This window comes from Peromyscus maniculatus, chromosome 7, assembly GCF_049852395.1.
Source record: "Peromyscus maniculatus bairdii isolate BWxNUB_F1_BW_parent chromosome 7, HU_Pman_BW_mat_3.1, whole genome shotgun sequence".
In the NCBI taxonomy this organism is placed as follows: Eukaryota; Metazoa; Chordata; class Mammalia; order Rodentia; family Cricetidae; genus Peromyscus; species Peromyscus maniculatus.
This window is the reverse complement of record NC_134858.1, coordinates 39990324-40008554: the sequence shown is the minus strand read 5'-3', so window position 1 is coordinate 40008554 and position 18231 is coordinate 39990324. Positions and strand designations below refer to the sequence as shown.

Sequence of the window (18231 nt, the reverse complement as noted above, 5' to 3'; positions counted from 1 at the left end):
ACAGAATATTGTATACATAATAAATAAATAAATCAAAAAAAAAAAAAAAAGTTTAGTCAGGGCTGGAGGGGTGGCTCAGTGGTTAAGAGCACTGCTGCCCTTCCAGAGGACCCGGGTTCAATTCCCAGCACCCACATGGCAGCTCACAACTGTCTGTAACTCCAGTTCCAGAGGATCCAACACCCTCACACAGACATGCAGGCCAAACACCAATGCACATAAAATAATAATAATAATTTAAAAAATTTTAGTCATATGGACAAGAGAAAAATAGTTGAAGAATTACCTCATCTCTCTCTTTCTCTCCCCCCCTCTCTCTGGTGTGTGTGTGTGTGTGTGTGTGTGTGTGTGTGTGTGTGTGTGTGTGTTTGAAATAGTCCCATATAGTCCAAGCTGGTCTTAGACTTGCTACATAGCTAAGGATGACCTTAAATTCCTGATCTTCATGTATCTACCTCTGAAATCCTAGAATTATATAGGCCTGTACCACCATGCCTGGCTCATCTGTATTTTATTATTATTTTAATTTACTTTTACTTTTTAGAAACTCATTGTTTTTTATTTTATTTTATTTATCTATCTACTATTATTTGGGAAAGGGATGCTTGCTTTGACACTTGTGTGGAGGTCAAAAGTCAACTTGCAGGACTCGGTTCTCTCCTTTCACCATGCAAATCTTGGGGCTCAGGCTTTGTGGCAAGGGTCCTTACCTACTTAGCCAACACACTGGCCTCTTACCTGTATTTTTGTTTTGTTTTTCTTTTCTTTTTCTTTTTTCTTTTTTTGTTTTTTTCGAGACAGGGTTTCTCTGTGTAGTTTTGGAACCTGCCTTGGGAACTCGCTCTGTAGACCAGGCTGGCCTCGAACTCACAAAGATCCTCCTGCCTCTGCCTCCCAAGTGCTGGGATTAAAGGCTTGCACCACCACCACCGCCCGGCTTATCTGTGTTTTTTCAGACTTACTTATTTTATGTCTATGATTACTTTATATTAGTATGTGTATGTATACCATATACATGCCTGGTGACCTCAGAAGTCAGCAAAGGGCATCAGATACCCTAGAACTGGAGTCATGGATGGTTGTGAGCCACCACGTGGGAGCTGGAAACAGAACCTAGGTTCTTCTACAAGAGGAATAAGTGCTCTTAACCACTGACCCATTTCTCCAGCCACCATACTCTGTATTTTTTAAAGATATAATTGCTATTTATTCATCTGTGCTTAGTCAAATTGATACTGATTTATCATGATGCAATCAAGTATGAAATATCTTTTTACTGTCTTTTTTGTATTTATTGTGGCGTGGGGTATGTATGTGTGTGCCATGGTGCATGTGGAGATCAGAGGACAACAGCTTTCAGGAATCACTTCTTGCTTTCTACCTGCCTGAGACCAGGTCTCTCTTGTTTTTGCTATGTAGTGTGTACCAGGCTAATAGCATAACAGTTTCTCAGTGATTCTTCTATCTCTGTCCACTCTCATCATAAGAGTACTTAGAGTACAGATGCTCGCCACTGCATCCAGCTTTTTGCATGGCTCTGGGGATTGAACTCAGGTTGTCAGGTTTGTGTGGCTTGTGATTTTACCCACTGAGCCTTCTCCCAAAACCCCCTCCCGGCTATGAGACAGGGTCTCACTATGTATCTCTGGCTGTCAAGGAATTCACTATGTAGACCAGGCTGACCTTGAACTCACAGAGGCCTGCCTGCCTCTGCCTCTTGAGTTCTGGGATTAAAGCATGAGCCACCATGCATGCCAGGGTTCCTGAGCCCATCTTTACAAATATTGTCAAGCAAAGTAGTGGTCATAGTGAAATACAGAGCCCAAAGGAGTAATCAATGGTCTATTTCAGCTTAACCCTTAGCCTGAACAATGGGCTTTTTAGTAGGTGAATCTTCCCAATCATCAAAACTGGGAATAGTAGTTCTTCATACAGCTTTAACCCAGGCTTGGTAACACACACCTGTAGTGCCAGCAGTTGGGGGCAGAAGCAGGAGGATTGCCACAAAGTTGAGGCCATCCTGATCTACAAACTTTATACTTCCTATACTTGAGGTTTAATTCTGTGTCCTGGAGATACTTGTATTAGACCTACTGATCTGTTCCCAGAGATGTCCTGTCCGTAGCAGATGAAGTTCCTAAAAGCTCCTTGGCTAGATTATGACTATAACCCATTCCCCAGATGGGCACATCAAGACAAATTCAGCCAAGATATCTAGAGAGAGAAAACTGGGGCTGTAACTCAGCGGGAGAGTACTTTCCTAAGCATTTTGTCACGGTTGCTCCAGCCGTTTGTTTCTGTCTTATTTTAGTTTCATTTACTTTTGTAACTTTTTTTTTTATTGTGTATCCTTTCAAAACCACAAAATGCAGAGGCTAACCCAGTCAGCCCTTCTGCACTCATCACTCACTCTCAGCAGCTGTCGAGTTCTTCCTGCCATTCCCGTTGCTGGAATATTTTCTTGTAAATTACAGACATTGTAAACTCTCAGCTCTAAGTGTGGGAGTATGCATCTTTAAGACGTAAAAGACATTTTCCTTTTCAAGCACAATTATCATTATTACACTTAACAAATTGAGCCCTCATTTTAATTCTTGTGGTGGTTTTGGTGGTCAAGGATCTTAAAACATGCCACTTGAGTTTTTAATTGCCGGGTGTATCAGTTGTGATTATTTCTACCCTCGACTCCAGCTTGACACTGGCTATTAGGATTGTTGACAAAAGTCTGTATCAGGATCCGCATTGCAATAGCAATTGTAAAAGTGGGGTGTATCTGTTCAATTTGACTGCTTTCACTGACTGTCCACGCTGGATAGAAAAGCAGATTTTCAGTTTGTTTGTTAAAACAATTTCCCAATTGGGATAAACCTGTGGTTTACTAATTTTAAAAATGATTGACTGAAGCCCTCCTATACACAAATGATAAAAGGGCTGAGAAAGAAGTCAGAGAAACATCACCCTTTACAATAGCCACGAGTAATATAAAATACCTTGGAATAACACTAACTAAACAAGTGAAGGACCTTTTTGATAAGAACTTTAAATCTCTAAAGAAAGAAATTGAAGAAGATATCAGAAAATGAAAGGATCTCCCATGTTCATGGATAGGTAGGATTAACATAGTAAAAATAGCAATCTTACCAAAAGCAATATACAGATTCAGTGAAATCCCCATCAAAATCCCAACACAATTCTTCACAGACTTGGAAAGAAAAATACTCAACTTCATATGGAAAAACAAAAGACTCAGAATAGCTAAAAGAATCCTGTATAATAAAGCAACCTCTGGAGGCATCACCATCCCTGACATCAAGCTCTACTATAGAGTTATAGTAATAAAAACAGCTTGGTACTGGTATAAAAACTGACATACAGACCAATGGAATCGAATTGAAGACCCTGACATTAATCCGCACACATAGGAACACCTGATTTTTGACAAAGAAGCCAAAACTATACAATGGAAAAAAGAAAGTATCTTCAGATGGTGCTGGCATAACTGGATCTCAATATGTAAAAGATTACAAATAGATCCATATCTGTCACCATGCACAAAACTCAAGTCCAAGTGGATCAAACACCTGAACATAAATCCAGTTACACTAAACTTAATAGAAGAGAAATTAGGAAGTACTCTTGAACACATTGGCACAGGAGATCACTTCCTAAATACAACACCAACAGCACAGACACTGAGCACAACAATTAATAAATGGGATCTCTTGAAACTGAGAAGCTTTTGTAGGGCAAAAGACACAGTCAATAAGACAAAAAGACAGCCTACAGAATGGGAAAAGATCTTCACCAACCCCATATCTGACAGAGGACTGATCTCCAAAGTATATAAAGAACTCAAGAAACTAGACATCAAAATACTGAACAATCCAATTAAAAATGGGCTGAAGAGCTAAACAGGGAATTCTCAAAAGAAGAATCACAAATGACTGAAAGACATTTAAAGAAATCATCAGAGAAATGCAAATCAAAACGACTCTGAGATACCACCTTACACCTGTCAGAATGGCTATGATCAAAAACACTAATGACAGTCAATATTGGAGAGGATGTGGAGCAAAGGGAACACTCCTCCACTGTTGGTGGGAATGCAAACCTGTACAACCACTGTGGAAATCAGTATGGTGGTTTCTCAGAAAATTGGGAGTCGATCTACCTCAAGACCCAGCCATACCACTCTTGGGCATACACCCAAGAAATGCTCAATCATACTACAAAGACACACGCTCAATTATGTTCATAGCAGCACTATTAGTAATAGCCAGAACCTGGAAACAACCTAGATGCCCGTCCACTGAAGAATGACTTAAGAAAATGTGGTACATAATACACAATGGAGTACTACTCAGCAGAGAAAAACAATGACAGCATGAAATTTACAGGCAAATGGATGGAACTAGAAAATATCATCCTGAGTGAGGTAACCCAAACCCAGAAGGACAAACATGGTATGTACTCACTCATAAGTGAATTCTAGATACAAAGCAAAGAACAATCAGACTGCAACCCATAGAACCAGGGAGGCTATATAGCCAGGGGGACCCTAGGATGACTGTGGCTTATAATAAGTTTTGGTTTTACTCAATCACTGGGCAAGCCTCAATGAAACATTTCACTATTAGGATAAGAATTTTATACTAATAATCAAGCTAATAATAGAAAAATACATTTAAAAAAAAGTGAAAACAGGAAAAAAAATGATTGATTACCGATGGGACTGGGGAAGGAAGACTCACACATCCCACAGCACGTAGTGGGAGGTAGGAAGACAACGTTCTGGAGTTGGTTCTCACCCTCTGCTTGTTGAGGTGGTCTTTATTGTTTCTGCCTCTGCACTTTGAACCCCAGGCTAGCTGTCCCCCAAGCTTCCCACAATTCACCTGTCTCCATCTCTCATCTCTCTGGGGGTGCTGGTACTACAGATGCTTGCCATCCTCACATCCGGCTTTTCAGGTTCAGGGGATTGAACTCAGGTTGACAAGCTTATACAGGAAGTGCTTTTACTCACTGAGGCATTTCCCAGCCCCCAGAGAGAGGGGCTGTCTGTCTATCTGTCTCTTTGTTAAAAATATGTTACATGCCTGTCATGGTGACGCACACCTTTTATCCTAGCACTCAAGGCAGAGGCAGGTGGATCTCTGTGAGTTTGAGGCCAAACTGGTCTACAGAGTGAGTTCCAGGACAGCCAGGGCTACACAATGAAACCTTGTCTTGAAAACAAAACAAAACAAAAAAATCAGAAAGGAGTAACATAAAACATACCATCTATGCCATTTTAAAATATATGGTTCGGTCCCCCTCCCCATCTTTGAGTTATATCATTAACTTTTTTAAACTGTGAAGACGCCCGTTTTGCTGTCTGCACTGTCTCCCGTTTACTGTTTGTCTTGTTTGTTTGGTCCTTCTATTAGAGCCTACCACAATGTTTCCTAAAGCCAATGCTGTCTCCTGTTTTTGTTTTTTGTTTTGTTTTTGTATTGTCTTCTGTTTGAATCACTTGCGAGTTCAACCAGCATCTGCCCTGTTTACTTGCCCAAGCTGTTTATTGATATCCAGTGGCCATTTCTGTTGTATCAAACCCTGACTTTGGTAGATGGGTTGGGTCAAGACTTCAATTTTATTGTATAGAAATCCCAACTCTTGTCCTCAATTGAGTTCTCTGAGGCTGTGTGACCGTGGAAAGGGGGTTTCTCTTTGGATATTGGATTTGAGTATAGACTCTAAAAGGAATGTTTGTGGCTGCGTGTGACAGAAGAGGCTCCCAGAGGGAGCTGGGGCTTAGAAATGGAAGTGTGTGTGTGTGTGTGTGTGCGCGCGCGCGCGCGCGCGCGCACGCACCTGCTCAGGTGGCTGCAGGTGTGCTGATGCTTGGAGATGCTATATCTGGATATGTTAGTTTTAACAATAGTCTCAGTAACTCAGATTAGTTAAGACAGTCATTCAACACACGCCACATGACACATGCCGGGTTCTGTGTTCAGCACTCAGGGTCCAGAGTTGAAGACTATAGTAAACCTAGACTCCGGGAGCTCATGCATTCATTAGGGAGACTAAAGCATAAACCATTGGCTCTAAAAACTTTGGTACAGTCAGATATGGTGGTATACACCTGTAATCCTAGCACTCAGGAGACGGAGGCAGGAGGATCATTGAGTTTAAGGACAGCCTGGACTATATAGTAAGACTCTGCCTCAAAAAAATAAGTAAACAGGGTTGAGGTTGTAGCTCATTTAGTAGAGTGCTTGCCTAGCATGTGGATGCCATGGGTTCAATTCCCAGCCCTGTATAAACCAGGTACGGTAGTGCAAGCCTGAAATCCTCTAGGGAGGTGGAGGTAGGAAGATCAGAAGTTCAAGATCACCTTTAGCTATATACCAAGTTCAAGGCCACCCTGGAATACATGAAATTCTGCCCCCCCCCAACACAAAAAAGAAAAAGAAACCAAATGAAAATGAAGAAAATTAGAATAAACATTGTGGCATGCACCATAAGAAATGTAAATAAAAGTTGAGGAGATGCAGGAGGAGAAATCACTTGCTTTGGGACTACCTTGCTGAGGATGTGACACTTGATGGGGCCTGAAGGATGATCATCAGATGCTTTCTAGGTAGAGAAGGGTGTCCCAGTCAGCATGGACAAAGTCTCTCACACAGGTGCCATGGGGAAATGGCCTAGGACATACCAGGACTTCCCAAAGGAAACTGTGTAGTCTCCAGCTTTATCTCACTCAGGCCTCTGTGTCCCTGGGAAGGGTGAGATGATATATGTCCTTGTTTAACATTGTGAAACCTGAGGCTTCAGGCTGGTCCCTGTTTTGGCCAAGAAATTCACACAGCTTGGGGCCTGGACTACAGCCCTTCGATGACAAGTCTGGGATTCCTTCCAAGAATGCTGCACTGTGCCCCACACCTTGGAGGGATGGACAGCACCCTGGGAAGAGTCTGGTGACCATGGGCCAGTACTTAGCACATCACTATCACCACCTCCCTTCTCTTCTCTGTGAAAGGGAGCCAGGAATAACTTACCAGTCACCCTAATCTGGAGCACTGGGGCAGCAGCCGAGCCCCAGTGAACCAGGTCACAGCCTGAAGTTCACAGGTGCCACTTCCCAGGCCTTCTTGGAGACTGGGAGGGGAGAGCTGCCAGATCAAACAAGTCCAGGGGAATCTGGGAGGGACTTTGGCAGGCGAAAAGTGAAGGAGGAGGCTTCCTCATCCAGATCTGGAGAGGTGGGCCACATCAGGCATGAACCTCATGCCTCTATTAGCCACAGTATCTTGTTTCAGCCTCGACTTCCGCATGTCCCCAACACCTTCTCTGAGACTGGAAGTCAGGCAGAAAGCCTTGTCTCCCAAGAGACCAAACTCGGACTCACTCTGAGCACCTGAGCCCTTACTAAGTGGCTACAGGCTTAGCCATATCAACTTCTCTCCTACATCATCAGGACCAGGAGGAGCCCAGTTTCCAGGGAGATCCAGACTGGCCCCGGGACCTCCCAGACAGCTGTTCAATCAGCCCTGGAGACAGGGGACCTAGCCAGAGATCCCAACGTAAGGCCAGAGACATTTGCCTCTTTTTCACGATAGTCTGTGCCCAGATTAGTGCCTGGCACCTGCAGTGTGTTCATTAATACTTGTTGGGTTGACAAGTTTGCCCTTATGCCAAATCCTTCTTTGTGTATGTGAGTATATGTATAGATGCACATGTATCTAACTCTGGGTATCAGGCCTTTCAGCAGGTACCTTTACCAAATGAGCTACCTCATAGTCTCTCTTTGCCAAATCATCATCATCATCATCATCATCATCATCATCATCATCATCTTTTTCTTCTCCTCCTCCTCTTGTATTTTTTTTTTTAATTTTATGTGTATGAATGTATACCATGTAAGTTCCTAGAGGTTAAGGATGGTTGTGAGCCACCATGTTGGTGCTGGGAACAGGAAAAAACAGCAAGTACTCTTAATCTCTGAGCCATCCCTCCAGCCTGCTCTTTTGTCAAATCTAAAACAAAAAATCTTTAAGCCAACTTTAAAATGTGACTGAAGGATTTTGTTGTTTTTGTTTTGTTTTGTCTTTGAGACAGGGTTTCTCTGTGAAACCACCCTGCCTGTCCTGGAACTTGCTTTGTAGATCAGGCTGGCCTCGAATTCACAAGGAATTTTTTTTTTTTTTTTTTGTAACATACGCTGGGCGGTGGTGGTGCACACCTGCAATCCCAGCACTCGGGAGGCAGAGCCAGGTGGATCTCTGTGAGTTCGAGGCCAGCCTGGTCTACAGAGCTAGTCCAGGACAGGCTCCAAAGCTACAGAGAAACCGTCTCAAAAAACCAAAAAAAAAAAAAAAAAAAAAAAAAAAAAAAAAAAAGTATCCTGAGTTCCAGGATACCAGGACTACACAGAAAGACCCTGTCTCAAAAAGCCAGGGGGAAATAAAGTAACTCTCCCTTTTAGTTTATCCACAAGCACAGTGGTTAGTGTGTGCCTCTTCTGACTTTAGCTCTCCTGTGTGTTTATTTGTGGTCCTAGCTGCTCTTAGCATAGTCTTCTGCTACGAGCCACCTTGTACCTCTGCCTATTCCTCCCTCTCTCTGAGTCCTCAGCCCTTTCTTCTCCACTCTGTCCTGCCAGCTCAGGAGCCCTCAGAGAGGGCGGTGCTGAAGGTGCTGGCCCCGAGTCCCAGGGGAGCATCATTATAAGATGCTAGGGAAGTGACTTGGGTCACATCCAGTCGTGTCTCAGGCACTTCTCAAGCCTCTGATTTGTGTTAAGTTCTCATGAAATTTACAGGAAACCACACAGATGAGTGGGAACCCGAACTGTGTGTGTCTTATGACCAGAGGGTTCTGCGTTCCCAAGGGGAGAGGGACTGAGGCTGTGCAGGGTTACATGGTAACATGTGGACCCATTTGAAGGTTCTGAACAGGACTCAGGGTGCCTGGGAGGGAGAGAGAAAGCCACAGAAGACTAAGTACAAAAGATCTGCAGAAGGGAGGACGAGGGAGGGTTAGATGCCATGCTCAGCTGTGACCGTGAACGTATTAGTTCATTCCATCAGTACACTGAGATTCTCTTATATTCTAAGTCCAGTGCTAGGCTGTAAATGAACAGAGCTTTTTAAAGGGCTTTAACATTTATTTATTCATTCATGGGGAGTATGCATGTGCCACGGGCGCTTTGTGGAGATCAGGGGGCAGCATTTTTTTTAAAGATTTATTTGTGTGAGTGTGTGTGTGTGTGTGTGTGTGTGTGTGTGTGTGTGTGTGTTGCTGGCATTGGCCAGAAATGGGTGTCTGACTCCCTGGAGCTGGAATGACAGGCAAGCTATGAACTGCCCAATGTGGGTGCTGGGAAAGGAACTTGGGTCCTCTGGAAGAGCAAGCAGCCTGTTTTTTTCTTTTTTTACACCTGGACCGTCTCTCTAGTCCCTCAGAAGACAGGGTACAGGAGCCGGTTTTCTCCTTCTATCATGTCGGTCCCAGGGATGAACTCAGATTATGATCAGGCTTGGCAGCGGGTGCTTACACCCACTGAACCATTTGGTTGGCTGGATGTACAGTGGAGTGTTTAACAAATATGAATCTTCCCTGCACTAAAGGAGTCGGTAGTCCACAGGGCCCAAAGGAAGGTTGTATTGCAGCTTCTCCCATTGAGAGATAGCTGAATATAAGAATATAACTACAGGCCAGGCGGTGGTGGCGCATGCCTTTAGACCCAGTACTTGGGAGGCAGAGAAAGGCAGATCTCTGTGAATTCAAGGACAGCCTGGTTTACAGAGTGAGTTCCAGGACAGTCAGGGCTACACAGAGAAACCTGTCTCAAAAAACAAAAAAACAAAAACTACAAAGAATGGAAGCAGTTTATCTAGCAATATGTATATATTTAAGCCAATTATGGCATGTTGTGTAGCCATTAAAATGAAGTTTGCAAGCATAAGAGGCATAGTCATAGTTCTAATAGCCATGGGTAGCACATTTACGATACTCTCTGGAAAAAGGGTAAGAGTCTAGACAGATGATAAACATCCACAAAGAAAAACTAGAAAGAAAGGTTATACAATGGGCCGAAGATATGGCCCAGTTGATAGGGTGACTGATTAGCATGTACAAAGGCCTGGGTTCCATTCACAGCATAGTGTAAACTGGAATTCTGGGCAGGAGGATCAGGAGTTCAGTGTCATCCTTGGCTACATACCATGGACAACTGAGGCTACATGAGACTGTGCCTCAGAAAAGAGGGCAGGGGGCACTAGACAGGTGGCTCATCGGTTAAGAGCATCAGTTCAATTCCCAGCACTCACATGGCGGCTCACACTTGTCTGTAACTCTAGTTCCAGGGGATCCAACACCCTCACACAGACGTACATGCCTGCCAAACACCAATGCACATAAAAATAAATAAATCTGAAAAAAAAAAAGTTTGGAACAAGAAGAGGGAGGGATACTACAAAATACCCCCAAATGTTAGTTGTGGTTGTGTCTCTACAGAGCGATCTTCCCGTCATTTTAGGCTTTTGCACCAAGCAGCTTTTCTGTGAAGCATGTATTTATTTTTCCAATATAACATTTGTCAAGAAAGAGAAAGGCTAGATGTGGTGGCACACACCTGTAATCCCAGCATTTAGGGGGTGGAGGTAGGAGGGTGAGGAGTTGAAAGTCATCCTCAGGGGAGAGACAGGTCTGGACTATATGTGACCACCGGTTTTGTTTTTTTTTTTTTTTTTTGAGACAGGGTTTCTCTGTGTAGCCCCAGCTGTCCTGGAACTCTCTCTGTAGACCAGGCTGGCCTAGAACTCAGAGATCCCGACGTCTCTGACTCCTAAATACTGGGATTAAAGGCATGGGCCACCATTCCCAGTTACACTTGACCATTTTAAAACAACAACAATGAAAGGAAACAAGAGGGAAAAACAAAACAAAACAACAACAAAAAACAACAAGAAATACAAGTGGGCAAAGCGGGAAAGGCTTGGCAGGATAAGACAGATACCTGCCCGGCGGTGGTGGCGTAAGCTGGGCGGTGGTGGCGCACGCCTTTAATCCCAGCATTGGGAGGCAGAGGCAGGCGGATCTCTGTGAGTTCGAGGCCAGCCTGGGCTACAGAGGGAGTTCCAGGAAAGGTGCCAAAGCTACACAGGGAAACCCTGTCTCGAAAAACAAAAACAACAACAACAAAAAAAAAAAAAAAAAAAAAGACAGGTAGCTGTATACCAGACAGGATTTAGGCATCATAATGCCCAGAGGGCAGGGCTGGTAGTGTCTGTCAGTCCCCTTAGGACAATCCCTTTACTGCTGCCTATCAGCCCCCTCCTGCTTATCAGTAAAGGACAGAACACCTGGGGGATAGGCTTTATGTGATAGATTCAGCACTCCGGTTGGTTTGATAAAGCGCCTATCCTAGGGACTATCTTGCTGTGTGACCCTGGGCAAGTCAGCCCTCCACCGCCTTCCAGGTGAATCTTTCCCTGGCTGCTCATTCCTCTGGAGGAGACTTCCCCTTTATGTTTCCGGAACACAGGATGAACAGGAAGATGGCTGTAGGCAAGTCAGCTCTCCGCCCCAGCATCCTTTTTTCCATCTGTCGCTCTCCTGATTGCACTGGGGACTAATACTTATATTGTATCTGTTATCTCTTTCCAGGAAATGACCGAAATGGCCTCGATTTCAACAGACAGGTAAGAACTTGGGTCAGAAGACATTCAACCTGGAAATTCTGGGGTTGTCAGACAAATAGAGCATTGGTTGGTGGTTTTTCTCAGTCATCTAGCTTTCAGGATGAAAGGACCCCAAGTCCATCCTCCTTGCCACCACCATGATCCAGAGTTTGAGTCTCCCTTCTAGGGAGCTCTGATCAGTGGGGCAGCTTTTGCATGGATCACATTGGCTGTAGTTGAGAGAACTACCTGCAGAAGCTCTGCTCTTGACTGAGCCTCAGTGGATCTATGATGTGGACTGTCTGATGATGGAGAGGATGTTACCAAGCCCCAAGGAACAAAGCGGTGATCATCTGAGACCCTACACACACACACACACACACACACACACACACACACACACACACACACACAAATGCGGACGCACATGCACTTAAAGTTAACTGTAAAACTCTTGACTTCAGTTAAGATGATAGAGGCCACAGCAGGGACAGGCGCATTCAGACAGGAGTACTTGGGGCCTGGGGAAGCAGCTGGGGGTGGGTGGGGTAAGTGCTTGCCTAGCATGCAGGAAGCCTTTGGTTCCATCCATAGTATCCAGGAAACTGGGCACGATGGCACATGCCTGAAATTCTCATACTTCGGAGGACAGTGGAAGATCAGAAATTCAAGGTCATACATAGCAAGCTCAGCCGTCTCAAAACAGGAGTGTGTAACCAGGCTTGGGAAACGGAGGCACTAGCTTAGGCGCTTCGGAAGGCACCCAAAGTAGGTGACGTTAGTCTTAGATTGGAAGGGCTTTGCACAGAGCCACATGGAGTAGAAGATAGCAGGGAAATCTGTGGGGATGGCTAGAGAGAAAGTTGAACTGACATGTACCTCTAGGTGAAAAGCTGATGGGAAGTCTGGGATAGGGAACGGAAGGCAGGGTGTGTTGGGGAGCAGAAGGCTGGTCTGCTGACCATGATGGGAAGTTAGAGGGTGAGGCTAAGGCCAGGAAGCCTGGGTGTTTGCTCCTGTTTCTGCCAGCCTCTGGCTGGTTAACTTTAAGTGCATGTGGGTCTACGTGTGTGTGTGTGTGTGTGTGTGTGTGTGTGTGTGTGTGTGTGTGTGTGGTCTCAGGTGATCACCAGGCTCCTTCCCTGTACTCTGATACCCCCAGTCCAGGCTTGAGTGGAAATCTGGAAAGGAGCTGGGTCAAATGTATAATACATGAGTTGTATATATTCTTGTGTTCTCTTATCTGAAGAGGGAATCCACAGTTACTACAAACATTTCCTAAAAAGGTTATTCATTCTAGAAGCGTCCTTCATGATTAAAAAGAGGATAATCTAGAGTCCTAAATCTCAGGCAGACAAATGATCTACTTTTGTTCATGAGGAAGGCTGAGAATTTTGCCAACAAATGAAAACTGCTCTCCCTCTGCCCTGGAGACTAAGGGACATAGGCCACATTGAAGAGAGATCTGGCTTGGCTATGAAGAAGGACTCCCAGCCTATGCAGTATAATAAATTCTGAAATAACTAGACAGGAAGACTACAGAATTAGCTTCTTGCTCAATGTCGTTAGATGGGAGACAGATTCTTATCTGAGAGCAAGTTCCAGCCAGGCAGACATGGGAGTCCCCATCTGGTACAGCCAGTACTGTGGGAGGCAGGAGGATTGTTATGAGTTTGAGCCCAGTTTGAGGTGCAGAGTTTGACCCTGTCTCAACTAACTCTCTCTAACCTTAAACTTAACAAAATAAAATAAAAAGGTGGTATGAGGGGCAGGGGGATTCAACCAGAAAAAAAAAAAAATCAATGGACATCCAACGATTTTGTAACTCTGAAGGAATATTGAGTAGGTTGAGGTCTGGTGCCCCTCAGCCTGGGCCCACTTCTCACCACCACCAGGCTTTGGTGAGTAGTCAAGGAGGTGAACTCACACCAAAAGGTGGCCATGCCAAATGCCAGGCAGTGTGTTTGGCCACCTGTGTGATGCAGCTTGAGAAGCCCTTGTGCTGGACTGTGTGTCCACATGGAGGCTCTGGCCCTTTGTATATCTCTCAGTCCAGTCTTGCTGCTCTTTGGCCTCTGGGTTCTTAACACCAACAAGAACAGATGGAACAGAGTTTTCATCTGGGGAGGGAGTTGGAGGGAGAGGCATGCAGCCTAGGCATTGCACACTTCCCTGGGTCTTTGCTCATAGTATAGTCACAGCCTCTCAAGGCTCCTCTTCTCTGCCGCTGTCCCTCCAAGGCCATCAGATCTCAATATCCACATGCTCAGAGCTTTATCCCACCTCAGGCCCTGCCTGGCAGTCATGTCTACTTCCTCTGTACTTCTCATCAAGGGAAGGCAGCCCACAATCACTGACCACCAATGCTGCAGGCTCCTTATCTCATATCATTCCTACCTTGGTCCAGGAGATAATTATGTGTTGCTATCCTGACTCTACAGGTGAAGAAACTGCCTCCCAGGCAGCCCCGCCTTTTTCAGCAAGGACCTGAGAGATTAAGCAATTTGACCAAGGTCATGCAGTTGGTCAACTGGCTGGGCCAGGATTTGAACCCACGCCTCTGATTCCAGAGCTTATTTTCCCTTGGTTGCTTTGCTGAATCCTCCTCTGCATCTCTCCATCTATATACAGCATCCTTGGGGAGAGGCCTGGGAGCAGAGACTGCATATGACCTCATGATGACTAAACGGGAGGCGGAGGGAGTGGGGACAGGACATGAGGAAAGCATGCTTGTGCTCAGACACAAAGAAGCTGTTGTCAGACTCCCTGGAGTGAGAGAGTCTGCTGCCCTGGGTGTAGCCCCTGTGCAGAAGCCCCAGGCTAGCTGGTGCAACTAGGAATTGCAGCCTGGAGCTGGATGAACTGCAGTTCTGAAGTTACATGAGCCAGGGGTGTTGACTCACCCACTGTGCGTGAAGTGTGGCCACGCTGAGGCCGTGACCTTTAGGAGACAGTGGAGTGCAGGCAGAGGACCCAGGAGTGGAGGTGTTTCTTCCTCCCAGAGCAGGTACAGTGGGGTTGAGAGGTAGCAGGCAGAGGCCAGATGCCTGGATGGGGGCAAATCCTGGCCTCCAGTGTTGCCTGTCCTGTGTTTCCTCATGAACAAAATGAAGAGGTTTGGATATGATGATCTCCAAGATTCTTATCGTCTGTGTGGGAAGGAACCACTAATGAGCTGGACTCAGGCTTCCACTTTTTGTCTGTTTGAGACAGGGTCTCAAGTGGCTCAGGCTACCCTCAAGCTCACTAGGTAGCCGGTGATGACCTTGAAACTTTTGACTCCTGCCTCTGACATCTTGAGTGTGCTACCTCAGCTGGCGTTATTTATTTTCTTATAAAAGAACCGGGGTCAAGAGTCTGCCTGAACTGTAGAATGCAAGGGGATGTAGGTTCCAGAAAGGTTTTCTAGACTTTTTAATCTTGAGCTATGTGGTGAAAAGAATCCTTTGTAATGTTGGAGCAACCACAGGAAGACCCAGCAAGGCACATCGCTACCCTCTGTTGATTCCCAGAAGAGAAATCACAGTCTGAGCAGAGGATTCTGTGAGGAAGGAGGGCGCTGAGCTCCGCAATACTGCCTGAGAATCTCTATGAAATGAGGGCCCTGGAAGTGGGTGGCTAAGGAACAGTGGGACTCTAACTGGCAGAAAGTGTCCAGAGTGTCCCAGGCGTGGAGGACAGTGACTACGAAGACTTCATGCAGAGAAAGACTCAATTTGGGGGAACTGGAGAGGATCAGGGATGAACTGGCAGAAGATGAAGCAGGAGCTGTGGGTTGGGCCAAATTAAGAAGACCTCTGGCCAGGCAGTGGTGGCGCACACCTTTAATCCCAGCACTTGGGAGGCAGAGGCAGGTGGATCTCTGTGAGTTCGAGGCCAGCCTGGTCTACAGAGTGAGATCCAGGACAGGCACCAATACTATACAGAGAAACCCTGTCTCATAAAACAAATAAACAAAAGAGATCTCTGTGTGCTAGCCATGAAGCATTTCAAACAACTAAGTCAGTTTAGGGCAGAGCGCTGACAGGACACAGGGGCGAGGAAGAGGATGGATGGAGAACTGATGCTGGAAAGGTTAAGTGGGGTGGTGATGTAATGGACAGGTGAGTAAGTTACAGCCAGGAATGAGAGCAAGGATGCTGATGCTCGGTGTATCATCAGAGTCACTTCACCTGGGCTCAAATCCTGGCTCTGTGGTATATGATTGTGTGACCTTGGGCATGTTCTTCTATCTCCATGTGGCTCAGTCTTCTCATCTGGAAGATGGGGAGAATAATGATATCTGTTACATGGGGCAGTTATAGAGATCAAAGGTGACATGGGTGTGTGCCCCTTACACAAGAACCTGAACACACAGACCGGAGCATTTTCTGTGACTAGTACATCACTGGATGTGAAGAGTCCCAGATTTGAGCGAGCCTACTTTGAGATATGATCAGGGGTGTTAGGGCAACATGTTGGACGAGGACCAAAAAAGAGAAGGGTAAGATATGACCTTTAGGTTCCTGAGCATTGGTAGGACTGCCCTCCAAGGACAAAAAGACAGAGCCAAGGCCATTTCATCTTGTGGTGGGTGGAGAGGGAGGGCAGAGGATAGGGAGGTACAGGTATTCCATAGGTGGTGAGAAGTTTGGATCTGGAGCCCAAGCTGGACATGGGTCAGGACTGAAGCTCAGGCTCCATGAAGGGATGGGATGGAGAGTAGGAATTCACTCAAGGAAGTTCTCAGAGATGGGGTAAAGACTGGGTACTTGTAGGTGAGTCTAAGAAGGGCCGGCAAAAGGGAGCAGAGGAGAGCCGCACTGAGGTTGGGGGGCAGGGGTTGTGATGATGGGAACAGTAAGCAGATACTGATGACCCCAAGTCTACGAGTGGGATGGTAGACTGAGCAGGGAGACAGGTAGTGACGGTGGCCTGTGTAGTCTTTGGTGAGAGCAAATGCCAAGCAACCATTGTTGAGAGTTGAATGGGAGTTAAGGAAATGAGATTTGTACAGCAGAACCCCCTTTCAAGGAAGGGGATTGTGAAGGGATGAAAGTATTGGCTTAAAAAGAAGAGTGGCGAGAAAGGCTTTGGGGACCAAGGAGGCAAGGGGTGGGGAGATGTAACATAGAACCAGGCCATGGTGGTGTCACACAGGGGAACCCCGTGGGGGGCTTAAATGATAAGCAGGGCTCTCCTGAGAGGGATGGGGGCTGCCTTGAATGTTTTGGAGGCTTCCTATTCTGTTTTGTTTGAGACAAGGTCTCATGTAGCCTAGGCTAGCCTTGTACTTACTATGTAGCCAAAGTTGGCCTTGAATCCTTCTGCCTTTATCTCTGGAGTTCCAGGATTACAAGCGTGGGCCACCACACTCAGTCCCCTAACTCTGAGTGCCACCAGGAGAGTCTAAAGGAAGTTGAAGAGTATCTTCATCCTGTCCTCCAAGCTGGGTATCAGGGGCCCGGGGATTCCCGTCCCAGCTCGGCAGCATTCGGGCCCCGCTGGTACTATGTGTGGCTTATCTACGTCCTTCTGTTGACTTCGTTGTCATCTTGTACAGAGCAGTTGTCCTGCTGTGCCCCTGCAGAGCATTGAGCTTGTCCGTGGCTGCCAAGACACACACTGGCTTGTAGTATTTAATTCATTGGCTCCACAGGGCACCTTCTCTAAAATCAGCAAGATTCAGCTTAAGAAAAGGTCTCTGGGGACTCAGAGTACTAGAGCATCTTCTCTGGGGAAGCCCATGAGGGAGACACAGAGTGGCAATACCAGGCTCCACAGCGGGCATGGGAGGGCCTGTGGGTAGCAGACTAAGCTCCTTGCACGGGGCGCCCAGTTAAGCTTCAAGAGAAAAGGAAGAACTGCCTGGTTTTGGCGGAGTTCTACAGACCTACGCTTGGCAGGGTGCTATGGAGTGGGGAAGGAGTGGAACATGGTCCCTGCCCACAGGCACTCCCACTCCAATGTGAAGAAATGGAGTGTGTCTTGCAGGAGGGGCGGGGGGGCTGTGTATAGTAACATTCCAGGGGTGAATCCCTAAGTTTAAGAGTCCTAGAGGAGGTGGGAATGAGGGGTGGGCTGGGGGGAAGGGGAGGGGGGCAGGAGGGGGGAGAACAAGGGAATCCGTGGCTGATATGTAGAACTGAATTGTATTGAAAAATCAAATAAAAAAAGAAGAAGAAAAAAACAAAAAGCAAACAAACAAACAAACAAAAGAGTCCTATGAGCAGATACAACTCCTAGGGAGAGGTCAAGCATGCCGGAAGGAAACCCAGAGCCTCCTGTGAAAGGCCCAGGAGACTGAGAATGAAGGATGGCAGGTTCTCTGGTTGCTCCGAGGATGCCGTAGTATTTCAGAACTGTCCTTCTGCGTGGAAGCTGGATTATCCAAGATGGGTTCTGGATAAAAGAAAGAAGTAGCTGGGCCTGTACTCCAGCTGCTCAAGAGACTAGGGTAGAAGAATAGCACATGGAAAGCCTCCCTGGGCTACAGAGAGGTCAACACTATCCCAGACAGCTTAGCGAGATCCTGTCTCAAAAAACAAAGTAAAAGGAGGCCTAGAGCTGTAGCTCAGTGGTAGAG

The 18231-nt window shown here is 46.1% G+C and overlaps 1 protein-coding gene across 1 annotated transcript in view; it reads left to right on the top strand.

Annotated features, from left to right (window-relative positions):
- Positions 1 to 18231, top strand: part of Pou2f3 (POU class 2 homeobox 3) — an 88638-nt gene that overhangs the window by 21565 nt on the left and 48842 nt on the right. The window contains exon 3 of the mRNA XM_006981242.4: positions 11653 to 11687. Within this exon, the coding sequence (XP_006981304.1) occupies positions 11653 to 11687 (35 nt within the window). The remainder of the gene's footprint in view (positions 1 to 11652; positions 11688 to 18231) is intronic.